Below are 17,742 nucleotides of genomic sequence, written 5' to 3' on the forward strand. Positions count from 1 at the left end.
ATAATGATACTTTTTTTTTTCAAGATTCAAGATTTATTTTTATCCATTTATTATTATTATTATTATTATTTTATTTTGATATACTCAATAAACATTCAAAATTTCCAATCTCTATCAGTAAATCAACTCCTATTCACAAATTTCCAAACTTTTCATCTAAAAGTTAAATAAACAAACCCTAATCTAGATTAAGATTTTTCATAAAATATCTAATGTGTTAAGACTTAATTAACAAATCTAAAATATTAATTTATGGGTTAGAATTTTACCTAAAAACTGATATTCAACCCTAAAGCTCTAAATCTTTAGCCTCAAATTGTCCTACACTTTCTAATCTTTTTGACTTCCGTATAAAAGGGTTTTTTGAATAAGGAAGACAAGAAAAATCTAATTTATACCTAGGACTTTTAAACATGAAAAGGTCTTTCTACCCTTATTAAATTTATTTAATTTACTATATTACCCCAAAAATTAATTTGGGGTGCTACAAACTTAATTAGAAAATTTAGAAACTATAGATGTGAGAATAGGAGAAATAGTAAATTATGACTCATAATGTATTAGTTTTGATCTATTATTTTGTAGTCGTAGTTATTGTATATATATTTTTGAGTTTCAAATTGTTTTCAAAAATTATTAAACTCATTAATAAATTCAATATGAAGTCTTGATTAATTTAAAATTCATTTCTAAAAAAAATAAAAAAATATGTTTCTATATATATATATATATATATATATATATATATATATATATATATATATATATATAACAATAGTTATTCTAGACCCATTTTTGTCCATAAACTTCTCATATTTTTAGACCACTATTTAAATTTTAAAATATTTTAAAAAAGTAACTAAATCATTAGTGAATCCAACATATTAAGTTTTGTTTAATTTTGAGTATGTATTTACCTCGTGAAAAAATTCACAAAATTATGATTATTTGTAAAGACAAAACTAGTAAAGTCATTCAAAATGAATATAGGTCTACAACTTTCTAGTGTTAATTTGATCAATTCTAAGTTTCACAACTTTCCAATATTAATTGAATTAGTTTTTGAGTTTTAAATTATTTTTAAAAATTAATAAAATTTTTAATCAAGTGTTGTTTGATTTGGAATCTATTTGTTTAATAAAAAAATTTAGAGAAATTTTAAAAAAAAATTCACAAAAACTCATATAATTCAAAGGAATATCATATTTGAAGATTTCTTTGTATTAATATTAGGTGGTAAGAGAGAGAATGAAAGAAGAAATATGCCATGTTCTATCTTATTTACTTTTTGAGATTTTTTTTTTTATTTCTTTATATTTTCTTTTTGTTTTTAGAAATCAATGAAAACAACTTTTACTTGTTTTCTAAAAACATCTCTCTATTTGTTCTTAAAAACTATTTTTAGAGAACAACAATCAAACATGGTTGGAAATTTCTATAAATATTTATATTTTTTGTTTTTATACATAGAGAATAACTTTTAAATTACACTTCCAAACAAACTTTTATTATTTAGCCAAAAAAAAAAAAAAAATCTGAAAGATATTTAAAAAAAAAGAAAAAAAGATTGTATGTACAAATATCATTGTTAATTTTATTTATTTTTTATTGTCATTCCCGTTATTACCTTACATTAATATGGAAATAAATAACCATTTCAACTTTGCATTGTTCAAAGTGAAATAGGAATGAAAACAAAATATTTAGTTTTATTTCCCATTTTAATGTACCATTGCTAAAAAGATTAATAGTAAAAAAGAGGATAAATTCAGATACTAGTGAAAAATATTGTTGTGGCTTTGACAATTTCTCAAGATTTAAAAAAATAAAAAATAAAAATAAAAATTACTTCCTCATAACTATAATAACTACTCTATATAAATTATAAGTCGACCTCCAAATATGCTTATGTGAAAAGGCACTATTCTTTGATACACGCTTGTGGCCCTTTTACTATATAACTGAAAATGACAATGAATTTATATTTGTAATGATATAAATCGCATGCAAAGAGGAAGTTTGGACATTAATTTTCTGTTGAGAAAAAGCTTCAACTCTTCCTATATATGTGAATACAAGCAACCACTATTATTCAAATACATATAAGAGAATAGTACTCCTTGATTTATTACATGCATATATATAGTTAATTAGTATTCAACACAGAAGTCATATAAACTGCCAACCAAATATTGATGTTGTGGTGGGCAAATCTTCAAGCCTTCTTGAACATAACCTTGAAGGGCACATCACTCAGAGCCAAACGCCTGTATCCATTCTGGATATAAATGCCGATGTCCCCACAAACAGGCTTGCAGAAATCACACACTGTTGGACAAAAGACCAGCTTGTAGTCATCTTCATATTTCTCAATCTTGAACCAATTATCTAGAGTTTCACGACCTGGATTGCCTTCCACCCCACCAGTTGTGACAAACCGTTGTCTGGACGATTCATCATACTCAAGCTTCCACAAAGTGGATTGTACACAGATTGTGGAAGCAGAGAACTTGATGTTATGATCAGTGGACACACGAATCATGCCTTTCTTGGGGTTCACCGGCGTAAATGTCAATGGGAGACCGTTTGATACTTCATGTTGTTCCTGGACAACATCAAGTGGGTAGTTCTCGTTCCCAGTGCTTGCCAGGGTGAGACCACCGCCTCTCCCATGGATAACTGGCAGGATGTGTTAGATATTCATATGATACATTCAATTCTAAATTAACACTTGCAAGATGAACTGAATCTATAAAAGACTAGGCATAGTCTACTTACCTCCAGCCATTGATTCAAGTTGCTGTAATCGGTTTCCAAACCCTGATGATCTCCTATGGATGGTGTATTACTGAAGAAAGAAAAATGGTAGATCACGAGTTCGGGACCATATGTGAAATATATATGTGTGGCTTCCCATCATACCACGTCTCTGCAGATTTGCCACACCTTCCTTTAACGTAGCGGAAAAAATGCGATTATGGTGGAGGACGTGGGTGTGACCACTTTAGAATCACCCCTTCATGGTGGTGAACGTGGAAACGACATGGGTGATGATAACATTCTCCCACTTGGTCCACACCTTTAACTTAATGTCCTATCTTAATCCATCAATTATCCATATTAAGTAACAAATACATGAATCATGGCGATAATTCCTCTATATAACGAGTGTTATCTTCCATGTATTACAGTGCATTCATTTCTTAACATTTTACTTTATGTGGCAATATTAATATTACTTAATGAATAAACCCTATGTTCATTCTTGGTCTAATGAAGTTGAATTTTCTCAAAATTAAAAGGTGCACATCAATATGAGAAAACATCATAATAAGAGTTTGTACAATAAAAACTACATAAGGGAACTAAGTCCCATGTTCATTACATGATCCTTGAATTTCAACGGTGGCATGCCCTTAGTCAAAGGATCAGCAATCATCAATTCAGTGCTAATGTGCTCAATGACCACTTTCTTTTCTTTAACACGTTCTCTTATGGCTAGATACTTAATGTCAATGTGCTTGCTTCGACTTCCACTTTTATTGTTCTTTGCCATAAAGACTGCAACTGAATTGTCGCAATATATACTCAACGGCCTAGATATTGAATCCATAACTCTAAGTCCAGAAATAAAACTCTTAAGCCATACACCATGTGAAGTAGCCTCAAAACAAGATACGAACTCAACTTCCATAGTAGAAGTAGAAGTCATGGTCTGCTTAACGCTCCTCCAAGATATAGCTCCATCGGCTAATATAAAAATGTATACAGATGTTGATTTACGTGAATCAACACAGCCAGCAAAGTCTGAATATGAGTAGCCAACTACCTTTAAATTGCTTGTTCGTCTGTACATAAGCTTGTAATATTTGGTTCCTTGAAGATATCTCATCACTTTCTTTGCAGCTTTCTAGTGGTCCTTACCTAGGTTACTCTGATATCGTCCTAACATTCCAACAGCAAATGCAATGTCAGGCCTTGTGTAGACCTGAGCATACATCAAACTTCCAATTGCAGAAGCGTATGGAATGTTCTTCATTTGTTCCCTTTCAAGATCATTTTTCGGGCATTGGTCCAAATTGAACCTATCACCTTCACTATAGGAGAAACACTAGGTGAACAAATCTTCATCCGAAATCTCTCTGAAACTTTATTGATATAGGTTTCTTGAGACAAACCTAAGATACCTTTAAATCTGTCTCTATGGATCTTAATGCCAATGACATAAGATGCCTCACCCATATCCTTCATGTCAAATTTTTTAGAGAGGAATTGTTTCACCTTATGAAGTAAACCCTTATCATTGGTTGCAAGTAAGATGTCATCCACGTATAAAACAAGAAAATAAACTTTACTCCCACTAACCTTAAGATATATGCATTGATCCATAACATTTTCAACAAAACCAAATGAAGAAATTATGTTATGGAATTTTAAATACCATTGGCGGGATGCTTGTTTCAAACCGTATATGGATTTCTTAAGCTTACAAACCAATTGCTCACCATCACTAGAGGGGAATCCTTCAGTTTGTTTCATGTAAACCTCCTCCTCTAGCTCTCCATTAAGAAATGTTGTTTTCACATCCATTTGTTGCAATTATAAATCAAAGTAGGCTACTAATGCCAATATAATGCACAAGGAATCCTTTTTAGATACAGGAGAAAAGGTTTCCGTGTAATTGATTCCTTTTTTTGAGTGAACCCCTTTGCAACAAGTCTGGCCTTGTATCTCTCAATGTTGCCTAATGAGTCTTTCTTTGTCTTAAAAACCCATTTACAACCAATGGTTTTTGCACCATTAGGCAACTCAACAAGGTCCCAAGCATCGTTGCACTTCATGGAACTCATCTCATCCTTCATGGCATTGTACCACAATTCTGATTCTTTACAACTCATGGCTTGTGAAAATGATTATGGATCATTTTCGGCTCCTATATTGTAGTCACATTCCTGTAGATACAATACATAATCATTAGGAATTGCTGACCTCTTAGTTCGAGCAGACCTTCTTAAGGTTGCACCAATATCTTCCGAGGAAGTAGGAGGTTCAACTTGTTGTTCAGAAGTGTTAGGCAACTCTTGATCAACTTGGTTTATTGGAATGTTGTCAACAACTTGTGGAACTTCAATGACTGGTTAAACTTCATCGATTGTTCGTTCAACACCCGTTTGTACTTGAGGGGTGTTATGAAAAATAAACAATCTATCACTTGAAGTGGAAGGTTGAGACTCTGTATGATCAATATCAGAAACTATGTTTCTAAATTGATCGCTCCCACCGACCAAGTCATATTCAAGAAATTTAGCATTTCTTGATTCCACAATCCTAGTGTTGTGAGATGGACAATAAAATCTATACCCCTTTGACTTTTCAGCATATCCAATGAAATACCCACTAATAGTCCTTGGGTCCAGTTTCTTCTCTTGTGGATTATAAATTCTCACTTCAGACGAGCATCCCCAAACGCGCATATGTCGCAAACTAGGTTTCCAACCTTTCAATAACTCAAATGGCGTTTTTGGGACAACCTTGGTTGGAACTCGGTTTAATATATACACAGCTGTCTTAAGTGCTTCAGTCCACTAGAATTTAGGAAGTTTTGAGCTACTAAGCATACTCCTCACCATGTCCAATAAAGTTCGGTTTCTTCTTTCTGCTACACCATTTTGGTCTGGAGAACCAGGCATGGTGTATTGGGCAACAATCCCATGCTCTTGAAGAAACTTCGCAAATGGCCTAGGTGATTGTCCATCTTCTAAGTATCTACCATAATATTCTCCACCTCTATCTGATCTCACAATCTTAATTTGTTTACCATATTGTGTCTCTACTTCTGCCTTGAAGACTTTAAAGGCATCTAAAGCTTCATGTTTATTATGAAGTATGTAGAGATACATGTATCGTGAGAAATCATCTATGAAAGAGATGAAGTATTTCTGACCATGAGAGTCCATGTCAAGACTACATATATCAGTATGTATGATCTCTAGTATGGTGGAACTCCTAGTAGCACCTCTCTTTGACTTATTGGTCTGCTTACCCTTAATGCAGTCCACACAAGTCTCAAAGTCAGTAAAATCTAGAGTACTAAGTACCCCATCATTCACCAATCTTTTGATTCTATCTATGGAGATATGACCTAATCTCCGGTGCCACAATGTAGAGGAATCCTCTTTTACAACACATCTCTTAATGCCAGTTTGGACATGTAATGAATTATGAGCGGTATCATTTTGTAATAATATACAATAAAGACCATCAGACAAGATACCATTCCCAACACAATCAGATTTATAAATCAAACTAAAAGATGTTTTTGAAAAATGAAAGGAATATCCAAACGGTACAAGTCTAGAAATTGAAATCAAGTTTCGTGAGAAACTTGGTACATAAAAGGTCCTTTGCAATTCCAAAATAAAACCACCATATAAAGTTAAATAACATGTCCCTATTGCTTCCACATGCGAGCCCATCTTGTTTCCGGATAAGATGAATTGCTCATTTTTCACTGGCTTCCTTAGGTTTTACATACCTTGCAAGGAATTTGAAATGTGGATTGTAGATCCAGAATCAATCCACCATGTGTTGGTGTTTACATTAACCATATTAGATTCATAGCAAACAAATGAGGTAGGGTTACCTTTCTTCTCAAGCCAATTCTGAAATTTCAGACATTTCTTCTTCACGTGTCCTTTCTTTTTATAGAAAAAACACTTTTCGTCTTTCTAAATGTCAGATTTAGGAGAAATTTGTTGCTTCCCTTTCTGACTGGCTTGAGATTTTCCTTTCTTTCCTTTCCTTTGCGTCACCAACATGGCACTTTCTCCTTGTTCCATCATTAACCTTCCTTCCTCTTGAACACACATGGTCATCAATTCATTGATTGACCACTTATCCTTATGTGTGTTGTAAGAGATTTTGAAAGGTCCATACTGAGGTGGAAGAGTGTTAAGGATAAAGTGCACCAAGAAAGATTCAGACATTTCTACCTCGAGTTTCTTCAATTGAGCCACAATGTCCCTCATCTCCATGATATGTTCACGCACACCTCTTATACCGGTGAGCTTCAGGGATGTGAACTTCATAATTAGGGTGCTTGCCAAGGCTTTATCTGAAGTGATGAATTGCTCGTCAATAGCCTTTAGCAATTCACGGACATTCTCATGTTGCTCGATTGAACCACGTATATCAGCACTGATTTTTGTCTTAATGTACATCACGCTAAGGTGATTAGATTTCTCCCAACGTTCGTACAATAAAATTTGTTCAGGTGTGCTGGTATCAGTGATCTTATGTGGTTCATCTTTCCTTATAGCATAATCTATGTCCATGCACCCTAATTGAAGAAGAATTCTCTCTTTCCATATTTTAAAGTTATCTCCCCTAAGTTCGGGAACCTCACAACGAATATCAGATATGCTAGGTAAAACTGCAAAAAAAATATTACAAACTTATTAAAAACTGAGGCTTTAATTTAAATTCATGTTTTACCAATGTAGAACATGCTAAAAAATTGAATCAAATTTTATTAAAAATTGCCTGTGGGCTAAATCTTTAATTCAATAAAATTCTTTATCTTTATGATAGACTTTATCAAACTATTTTATTTAATTATGAAATTTATTATGAATATAGTTTGATATTTTTCTATCTATAAGCTTTATGATAAACCTATTAAATTAATTATTCCCAACTCCTGTGGGTAAATTAGGAAAATTAATATTAATATTTTATCCTAATTAATTATATAAATATAATGAAATCCCTATAGGGTAAAATCGTCATATTCATATAATTAATTACAATTAATGTCCATAATGTGATACAGATTTACTTAATATATAATTTTTATATAATTAAGGTTGCTGTGGCTATTCCTTAATTATTAAAAAAATTATATGGTTCACTAGACATTAAGATTATATGATATATATATTTTAATATATCTTATACAATTTAGATAAAATTTGCATGCATCAATAGCTACAACATTTAATATATGTAACACAAGATTAAGCTGCATTTTATACATACAAACATTAAAATTAATGATTTAATATGCATGTATAAAGGATCACATATAATTCAGAATTAATATTAAAGGATTTTAGATTATGAAAGGGTGCCTAAATCCATATAAAACTTAATCAATTCAAAACCCAATAAAAAGTAATTCATGACCGGGCCATTAGAACCTAAATAGGCCCAAATTTCTTATTTAATTCATGGCCTAATACACAAAGCCCTTGATTTTGTAAAAATGGGCCACTGTCCATTCATTTAACTAATGAGCCCAATTTCGTTAGTGGGCTTCATTGGAAATCCAATCTCTCTCTAGGTTCTCCACACAAAACCCATCTTCCTAATTTTCAGCCACCCGTGGACTGCTTCATCCCCAACAGCACCATGCATGCCACGACCAACGGGATGGGCTGCATCCACCGGAGTGCAGCCCGATTCCCTCATTCACAGGCTTGGAATGGGGGGCTGAATGGTGCTCTGAATGTTGCTGAATGGTGCTCGGAATGGGCGCCTTAAGCGCTTGAAACTAGCACTAGCAGCCACTGTGAACAGCGCTTGAATATGGCACCTTCAGCTGTTGAAACTAGCACCAACAACGGCATTTAAATAGCGCCTGAATGGCGCTTGAAATGGGCTAAAAATAACACATGAATGGGCGCCTACAACCCTTGAACTAGCACCAGCAGCAGTGCTTTAATGGCTCCTAAATATGGTGCCCGCAGTGGATGAAAATACAACCCAAAATAGCATTGAAAATGCGCTTTCGGAATGCCTTAAAATGGCTCCTAAATGGCAGCAATGATCAGTGCCATGAAGGCCTGTGATATGTGGTGGCAAGGCTGAAGCTATTTGCTCTTTTTAAAGCATGATCAACTTATAGATAGTATCTTACAGAGAAGAGAAACCATTAAAAAAAAAAAAAAACAATTCTCTAGCAAAATAGATACCAAGGCAGAGGCAAGATTATAAAGCTCTGATACCAAATGTTAGATATTCATATGATACATTCAATTCTAAATTAACACTTGCAAGATGAACTGAATCTGTAAAAGACTAGGCATAGTCTACTTACCTCCAGCCATTGATTCAAGTTGCTGTAATCGGTTTCCAAACCCTGATGATCTCCTATGGATGGTGTATTACTGAAGAAAGAAAAATGGTAGATCACGAGTTCAGGACCATATGTGAAATATATATGCGTGGCTTCCCATCATACCACGTCTCTGCAGATTTGCCACACCCTCCTTTAACGCAGCGGAAAAAATGCGATTATGGTGGAGGACGTGGGTGTGACCACTTTAGAATCACCCCTTCATGGTGGTGAACGTGGAGACGACATGGGTGATGATAACAAGATGTAGTAATCAACTCCGGACCGGAGCTGCTTTCCCTCAGTGTCAAGTACTGGGTCAGGAGAAGCTTCAGCAGCCACAGGAAAAGGCTTCACAGCAAGGGCAATGAGCAGCAAGGAGAAAAGAAACGATGTAGTCTTCATTATTGTTAACCTTTTAGAAAATATATCTTATGATGATGTGAAGAAAATGCAGAAACAACTTATTTATAGAGCTCTCATGTGGGTTGAGTAATCCTTTTGAGTTTGAGCACTTGTAGTGTTTCATTGTAATCTTTATCACTAGTACCTAACTTAACTTCTACTTATAAATGGATGATCAAAAACCCTACTTGAATCGTTTCAGCTAGCCTCAATGAAGAAATTACTACAGCAGAGAAGTTTGAAGTTCAAACTGTACTTTATTACAAAGTCAAAACAGCTTATCCTCACACGTCATAAGTACGTTTGTTTATCGATCTTGCTCAATCAATACAGCTAGACGTTTTCTGTCTTTAATTAGTATTGTTCGAGGAGAGTTTATCAAATTTAAAAATATTTAATTACATCTTTCAATCATGGCCCCACATTTTTTTTTTCATAAATTATAAAATTCATTTGCATAGTGGTGCTTCTACTTTTTTTTTTTTTTTTTTTTAATGCAGAATGCAGAAGTAGTACTAGTTAAACCCTATCCCAAAGGGTTATAATCATATTGGGTGAGTATAAGATATATAAAATGTTGGTTTTCCAAATGTAGTTGCACTAAATTTTAGCAGAAGAACCGTTCCAGCCTAGATTGGTAAGCAAGGCAACCTCAATCTCTTTTCTCAACCCATGAACATAGAAAACTATTAGTCTGTAACAAATAAGGAAACTTGATAATTAATCAAACAAGATACACGGGTATTATACTAACGAAGCTGATGAAATTAAAAAGAAATATTTGGTTAAAATGGATGAAATAATGCTCAAAATTGAAAATCTAACAATTCTCATGTTTTTTATGGAAAAGTAATCAATTTTCGACATAAATGCCCTTTTTAATTTTAAGTATTTACATGTAGGTTTTCAAAGAAATGTTTATTTTTACAAGAAAATAATTAGGATATTTTTGTCCAAATGATGCTAAAAAAGGATGGGTGGTTAAATTTCAAAAATTAGATTTTGAGAGGCCCTTTTAATCAAATAACCCAATTAAAAATGGTTCAAATTGTAGTAAGCACAACTCGTACTCTAAATTCACCTTCAATCAACTAGCATCTCCATCTTGGCACCTTTTCTCTTCGAAATATATTCCCTACAAAGTCTGTCCATACTTTGTTTTTGGTAGAAAAAAAAATAATAATAATACAAAATTTTGAATCTCTTACTTCTGATAGCCATTAGATTGTTTAAATGAAGCAGAAGTACAAAATGGTTTTCTATGATAGGAAAAACACCTTTTGGTTACCATACAAAAAAATGGTGGCCAATAAAGGTCATGTGGCAAACTTTTCGATGTTCTATATTTTTCCTTGGTTTTCTTTGTATTTGATCTCGTTATCTTAGCTTTATGACATAGTGCATATTTTCTTACATACTTCAAGAGTTGAGATTGCAAGTGGGATGTGGTCCCAATTCAGTGCCTTCAAATTTCCTGAAGGACTTTTGATGGAACACGATAACTCTCCGTCTAATTAAGAATGTTAATGAAAGAAAATTTTTTATTGAACTTATATTTTAGATAAAATTTTAAATTTTTTACTTTTATTTAAAAAAGAAATACAAATTACATTTTTACACCAGATATTGAGGCCTTTTTACTTTATGTTAGAAAACAAATGCCAAGTGAGAGATGTAGTTTGGTTAAAAAAAAAATTAAGGTGTGGGAGCCAACAATCATTAAAGGAATTAAACATACCTCGTAATTACAAAAGAAATAAACAAATTAAGGGTGCATGATGAAAGTGAATGATCTACTAATTTAACCCACTCATCTTATATAGAGTACCACAAAATAAACAAATAACGGATATATGCCTATAACCTTCATTTTATCTGCTAGCACATATTTTTTTATTATTTTTCTCTCACCTTACTTTTTTTTTTAAAGTGTGTTTAAGACTTTTTTTTGCTCAATTTTTCATTGTCCCTTATTGGTTCGTGTTTACTTGGCTCATTATTGATTTTTGAGCTATATTTTGGAGACCATTAGAGGATTATTATAGGTCTGAGCATATGATTATTAGAGGTCCCTCAGCAGCCCTAGCTTAGAATGAGGACATGTATCCTCATCCTAGCCGTTTTTTTTTTAAATTTTTTTTAAAGGTCTTTTGACCTTTTGTGAGGGACCTTTTCCCTCAATTTTGGGACGCTTTTTGAGGCCACCTTTGGTAGAAAAGACATTTTTGGGGTAGCTAGAAGAACACTTTTTTTTTTTTTCACTTTTTGTAGTAGTAGTGGTTGTTTTAGAGATAATTAGAGAGAGAGAGAGAGAGAGAGAGAGAGAGAGAGAGAGAGAGAGAAGGAGAGTAGGTTGGGGGTGGTGTTAGAGAGCGACATTTTTCGAGGGGCTGTAGAGAATTTGTTTTAAAGAGGAAGAAAGAGAGCTTGAAGTGGTAAGAAATTGATGAGAGAAGGAGAGCTTCAGGGAGAAGAGGAGAAAAGATCCAGAGGAGGAAGGAGCTAGAGAAGGGAGCTGGTGGTTCTTGAATTCCTAAGAAGATAGTCACCATCCAACATTTACCTTTAGGTAAGCTTTTCATTGTGAAACCCATTCTCCCTTCTGTTTTTTCTATCATTTGCTATTGTTGATACTTGTTGATGATTTCTAGATAGTTATAGATTTATCATTTTTGGTCTGTTATGTTATATTGGGAAACTTTGTTGCATTCTCTATCTTTTTCTTTTAAGGTTGTTTTAGGTTCATATATGGTCTTTAGCTTGTGGATAAGATAATGAATCAGGGTTGCACTTAATGGTTTTCGTTTTTGTTTTTATATATGTCATGTTTTAGTCTAAGTTCCCTTTTACATTCTTTTATGTGTTTGGTGTTTGTTTTGGTGTAAATTTGATTGCATGCTGATTCATGCCTAATTGGTGTCTCAGCTGATGTATGTCCAGCTGGTGCTCCTTGATGGCAGGTGCAATCAACAAAATTTTTAACCTATAACACCATGAACTAGGGTAGCAAATACAAAGCTACTATAGCATAGTGGCTCTAGGATCGTTCCACTGGGAAGGGTACTCAAGATTGAAAATGATACCAATTCAAAGTGAATTGGTGTTGTTTCATTTCAAGATTAGCTTAAGAAATAAAACACAAACTTTGGTTTGAAAAAGGTTTGGACTTAGATTAACAACACAACAAGTGATGAAAATAACGTAAGAAGAAAAGCATTCCTTGGAGATTCAGATATACAGGGGAGGTTCCTCATGCAAAAGCATAGCTCCGGTCACTTGGTTCACTTCCTCACATTAGAGAATTAACTTAAAGTCAATTCTCTAACAGGTGCTGCATAAATGCATCCCTCTATTGGATTTCAGCTTTAATTCTCTCACTGATGCAACTTGCAATGGTTTGAGCCTCTCACTAGCCTTTACCATTCAAGGTGATCTTTAACCTTGGATTACCCGTCAAAAGCTCGCAAGAGGTAACTAATGGATGTCTCCTAAGAGTCCAAAAGCTTACCAAGTGTTGGCTATTCTAGAAAATCCTACCTTCAAGTCACCTACCAGAGGCTCGCAAGGGGTAAACTAGTGCATCTCCATGGTTGAAGATCACTTGCCTTACCAAGTGTTGGCCCAGGTGACTCCAAGGTGTTTTAAGTTAACTAAAAACATTAGAAACCATTCACGGGACACACTTACTCTTCATTCATAGCTGAAACCACAAAGCTTCTGATTGATGCACTTGGAACCTTTCCCGGCAACCTTAACTCCAAGGAACTAAGAGGTTTAGCTACTCATTCTCTGGGGAAAATTCCTCAGAGAGTGCATAACTTAGTGAAAATATAAAAATACAAAGTGAGAAGGTAAGGTAGTCAAGAGCTAAAGCTCTTTGTATTTCTTTCTTTGGAATTTACAAAAGGTTCCACCGCCAGAACACCCTCAGAACAGGCTCCTCGGGCTCCCTTTATACCAAAATTACAATCACAGCTATCCTTCGATATTTTTGCCAAATTCCTAACTTAAAAGCTAAGGAAATCTATCATTGGTGACTTACAAGGAGAATTTAGGCATTTAAGCAACAAAAATCTAATGAAAAATATCTCCAAGAGTCGGTTACAAATATCAGGAAGCACTAAGGACCACTTCGCAGGTGAAAGATGAGGTCTGCGAAATTTCGCAGGTGCACAAGAGGAGCTGCGAAATTCCTTCATAGCAGCCAGCTGCTTCAACACCTTTGCAAAGTGAACTTCCAACTTGAGGTGTTTGGCTTCCATCGCGGCGCGAAGCTTCAGGGGAACTCCATAGCACTGTGCAAAAAGGCTGCGAAACCATTCCGCAACAAGAATGGTGATTTCGCAGCACTTTACTGAAGTCTTCCTTCCTTCAGCTTGGAGCAGTTATCTTCCAACGGCTGTAGCTTCCTCATTTCAGATCCAAATTGCACATGGTTTGAGGCATTGGATTGTTGACTTCCCAAGCTTTCAAATGACATATTGTATGCAGGAAATGGACTTCGGGAAGGGCTCCAAAATTAGCCGCAGTGACTGTCATCAAGAATGTTCCATGGGTGAATCCTCTTTGCTTCCCCTTTTGCATTTCCACTTTGCTTATGGCATAAGAGCTTCAAGGTTGTGATTCTTCATGCCTCTGAGCTTCCCAAAGCTTTCTAAAGATTCCATATCACTCTCCTCAATCTCGTAATGCTTTGGTGGTCAAAATGCTATCAAAACACCAAAACTTAAGGCAATTTGATTATAATTGATTGAAAGGAGCCTTAACATGCTAATTGGGTTAAAAGGCACTAACTACTACTCAAAAGTGTTTAAAAGGATTAATTAGAAGCTATGAAATAGCACTTTTTGAGTAGTAATCACATGCCCTTAGCCTCAAGCATGGATTAAATAGAAAAGTGATGAATATGCTAAGTGTTGAAGAGAAACAAAGAATAGGAACCAAATTAGAAATGGATTCTGAAGCCCCAAGGATCCTATTTCGAAAATAAACGCATGTGGAATATGATTTGTGTACAACGAAATAATTGAAAAAACATGGGTATTGCTTTGAATAACCCTTGAATAATTGGAAGTTCAATAGGGAACACCTAGAGAGGGTGGGGGGTATGAATGGGTGATTTTTTATTTTATTTTTTTATGGTTAATTGATATCCAAAGATTAATAATATATGTTGAAGCATGTTAGGGATAATAATAACCACAAGAATAACCAACCTAACAAACTCAACAAAATTTCCAAGTAATCAATAATTGGTTATAGGTATAACCACTAGAAGATAACCAATTCAACAAACTCAATAACCAATCAATCCAATATATTCCATATCTTTAACCAAAATATATCAAGGAATAAATATAGACTTTTTAGAATAGCCTTGCTAGATATTAGGTCAAAACAAATTAACCTATTCTAGGAAATTCAAATGTAATATCAAATATAAAGAAATAGATAATAAGGCACTAGATTTTTACGTGGAAAACTCCCACAAACTGTGGAGACAAAAAAACCACAAGGTCTAAGACCTATCAATTGAAACACACTATTCGAAATCAAGTCACACAGATTTACCTAGTTGCTTTACCTTAAAGACTAACTCTCTAGTACCTATAACTTGATCCACGTCCGTGACGTAACAACTACCTATTGCTCCCTAGTAGATCATTCGGTCATTCCAAAGGGATTACAATCTTCAACCAACAATTTAAAGAATTGAATCCTTGAATGAGAGAATGAGAATGGTGGGGCAATAAGACTTTTCTCACCAAAGAGTACCTATAAAGAATGAGAGGTCTCTAACAATTAGATCTCTACGATCTCTAATCTCTTAGCTCAAATCTCTAACCCAAAACTCTAACCCTCAAAGGGTTACAAGAGAGGTATTTATAGGTAAAAACCATAAGGATTTTGGTATCTCAAGTTTCCAAATTAAAGTTGAATTTAAATTCATTCAAAATACATTTATAAACTTGGTAGGATTGTTATGATCGCTTGAGCGGACTTAGATCACTTAAGCGCTTCACTTAAGCAGTTCCTATCGCTTGAGCACTCTAACCACTTGAGTGGTCCTTGATTTTTGAAAAACATTTTAAGCTAAAAAATGATATTGATCCCTTTATACCTTAAATAAGTCTTTATATGCTATAAACCAAACCTTTTTAGATGTACTTGTGACTTCTCGGTTGGACGAACAACAACCCTTTATTTTCAATGGAGAGCAAGTTACTATTTAAAAGGACTTCTATGGCTAAACATAAATTGGAACAAAATTTCCAACATATAAATAAGACTTAATTAATGTCTTAAGAATCTCCCCCTTTGGTAATTTTGTGACAAAACATTGTTACATAACCCCACTCGTACCCTCATAATGGAGTTTACATAACACACATTAACACTCAACTAAAACTAAATTAAGGGAAAGCTTTGCAATGCTTTGAAGTATTTATCTTCCAACCTTGTAACTTGCACATATATAGAAAACTATACCAAAGGTAAGGCAATATGAGAGATAAAATAATATCGTGAAAGTAAAATAGGATAGTGGGAGACTTTGCTTGATGAATGAAAAAGGAACAGAGTCCTTTAATGACACCAAGGTACAAAGCAAAGCTCAAGAGGAATTTGAATGTATGCAAATCAACCAAACATAATAGAAGCTAGATAAGACCCAATAATTTAACAGTAAAGTGCATGGGGCGTTCACTAGCAATAACATAAGCAGTGAAAGCCCTGGGAAGAAACTTCTATGACTGAGATTAGTTCTAGAGAGATAAACAATTCAAACAATAATATTTTGTAGGAAATAGTTATATCAAGTATCTCTCTCGAACCTTAAAGTCATACTTCCTAAGGTTGATTTGGTTTACTCCAATGTCTCATGTTTAGATTCCTTCTATATTTTTAATTAAATTCCCTTAATTAAAGAAATAAAGAATTCAAAGAATTCAAAAACTATCTTCCCCTAAATTAAGGAGTTTCTATTTTCACCCTTTTAACTCCTCATTTTTAGTTGAATCAAATATTCAATGTTTTATTCTCATTTTATCTTGGTTTAAGAGAGTTAAATATGCAAGTTATCTCCCCATTTTTGTCACAAAAATGACAAAGCAACATAAAATAAACACAAGAAATCACACAAGAGACAAGGAGAAAGATGAACAACATATATAAATATAAAAAATATGCTTCTAGATACATAAGATAAGCAATGAATAAACATCCAGGTCAATAAAGATATAAAAGATAAACAAAACCACTAAACGTTTGGTAGCGGTGGAGTAGAACTCGAAACATATAACCATTATAAGATTAAAAAAAATCATTTGCATGTGAAGATAAGAAATACTTAGGATAAGGCGATGTTGAAGTATATGCACATGAAGCTCTAGCAACACCCATCCTTTAGTGATGCACAAACATTTCTTATAGAATCCATCTTATGCATCAAAACTTGACTAAGTTGATCTTCATTGATACCATCTTTGTAGAATATAATTCTATGAGGTTCTAGGGTCAAAGGAGGAAAGGAACTCACAAGCTCAATGTGACAACAATAGACAAACAAATAATATTGAACTATGAGCTTTTGATAGAGTAAATAATCTATTAGTGGAGTTGTAGGGTCAAAAGGAAATTGAAGTGAAAAACCCTAAAAGGGTTCGGGTGTCTTAAATGGGGTCACCTCAGGCATATATAACAGAATACTAAAAGACACAGAAATCAAGAAATTTTTGGGAAAAAATATAAAACACTAAAAATGTTCTAAATGATGCGAAAAACAATATTATGAAGTCGAAAACACAAAAAACAAAGAAAAATGACCTCAAATGACAAAGAAATGGAGACTCGAAGTGCTTGAGAGAATAGGAAAACATTTGAAATGACAAAAGGCATGCTGGATGGGTTTTTATACTTAGACATACCATTGGACGCAAATTAGCACTTGAGAGGGACACTCGATGGATGCGCCATTGGATGTAACTAAGAGTGCTTGAGCGGTAAAGATGTTGGATTAGGCTTGAGTGCATGAGCGTTAAGGACGTTGAATGCAGTGCTTGAGAGACCAGAGCCAACAAAAAATTCTAACAAGGGATAAAATACTCAACTAACTAACATATAAACAAAGATTGACACCGATTGAAATAAATTTTAATGATAAAAAGTAGATAGTTAAGTTCATAAACTTTTAACATTAGCTCAATCAGTAATAGATGAAGTAT

At 33.9% G+C, this 17,742-nt stretch overlaps 1 protein-coding gene across 1 annotated transcript; it reads right to left on the reverse strand.

Annotated features, from left to right (window-relative positions):
* Positions 1-2,052: 2,052 nt before the first annotated feature.
* LOC117904010 (kunitz trypsin inhibitor 5-like) lies at positions 2,053-9,520 on the reverse strand. Its single transcript, XM_034816540.1, has 2 exons — positions 9,383-9,520; positions 2,053-2,689 (listed from the first exon to the last, which is right to left on the reverse strand). The coding sequence occupies exons 1-2, from the start codon at positions 9,518-9,520 to the stop codon at positions 2,216-2,218; spliced, it is 612 nt and encodes a 203-aa protein (XP_034672431.1). The 3' UTR covers positions 2,053-2,215.
* Between the last annotated feature and the right edge of the window lie 8,222 nt (positions 9,521-17,742).

Source organism: Vitis riparia, chromosome 17 (assembly GCF_004353265.1).
Source record: "Vitis riparia cultivar Riparia Gloire de Montpellier isolate 1030 chromosome 17, EGFV_Vit.rip_1.0, whole genome shotgun sequence".
Classification (NCBI taxonomy): Eukaryota; Viridiplantae; Streptophyta; class Magnoliopsida; order Vitales; family Vitaceae; genus Vitis; species Vitis riparia.

Coding starts and splice junctions, on each gene's coding strand:
- LOC117904010 (XM_034816540.1), bottom strand. CDS start 9,520: ATGAAGACTACATCGTTTCTTTTCTCCTTGCTGCTCATTGCCCTTGCT. Junction 2,690..9,382: donor GGTCCGGAGTTGATTACTAC/ATCTTGTTATCA, acceptor AATATCTAACAC/ATCCTGCCAGTTATCCATGG.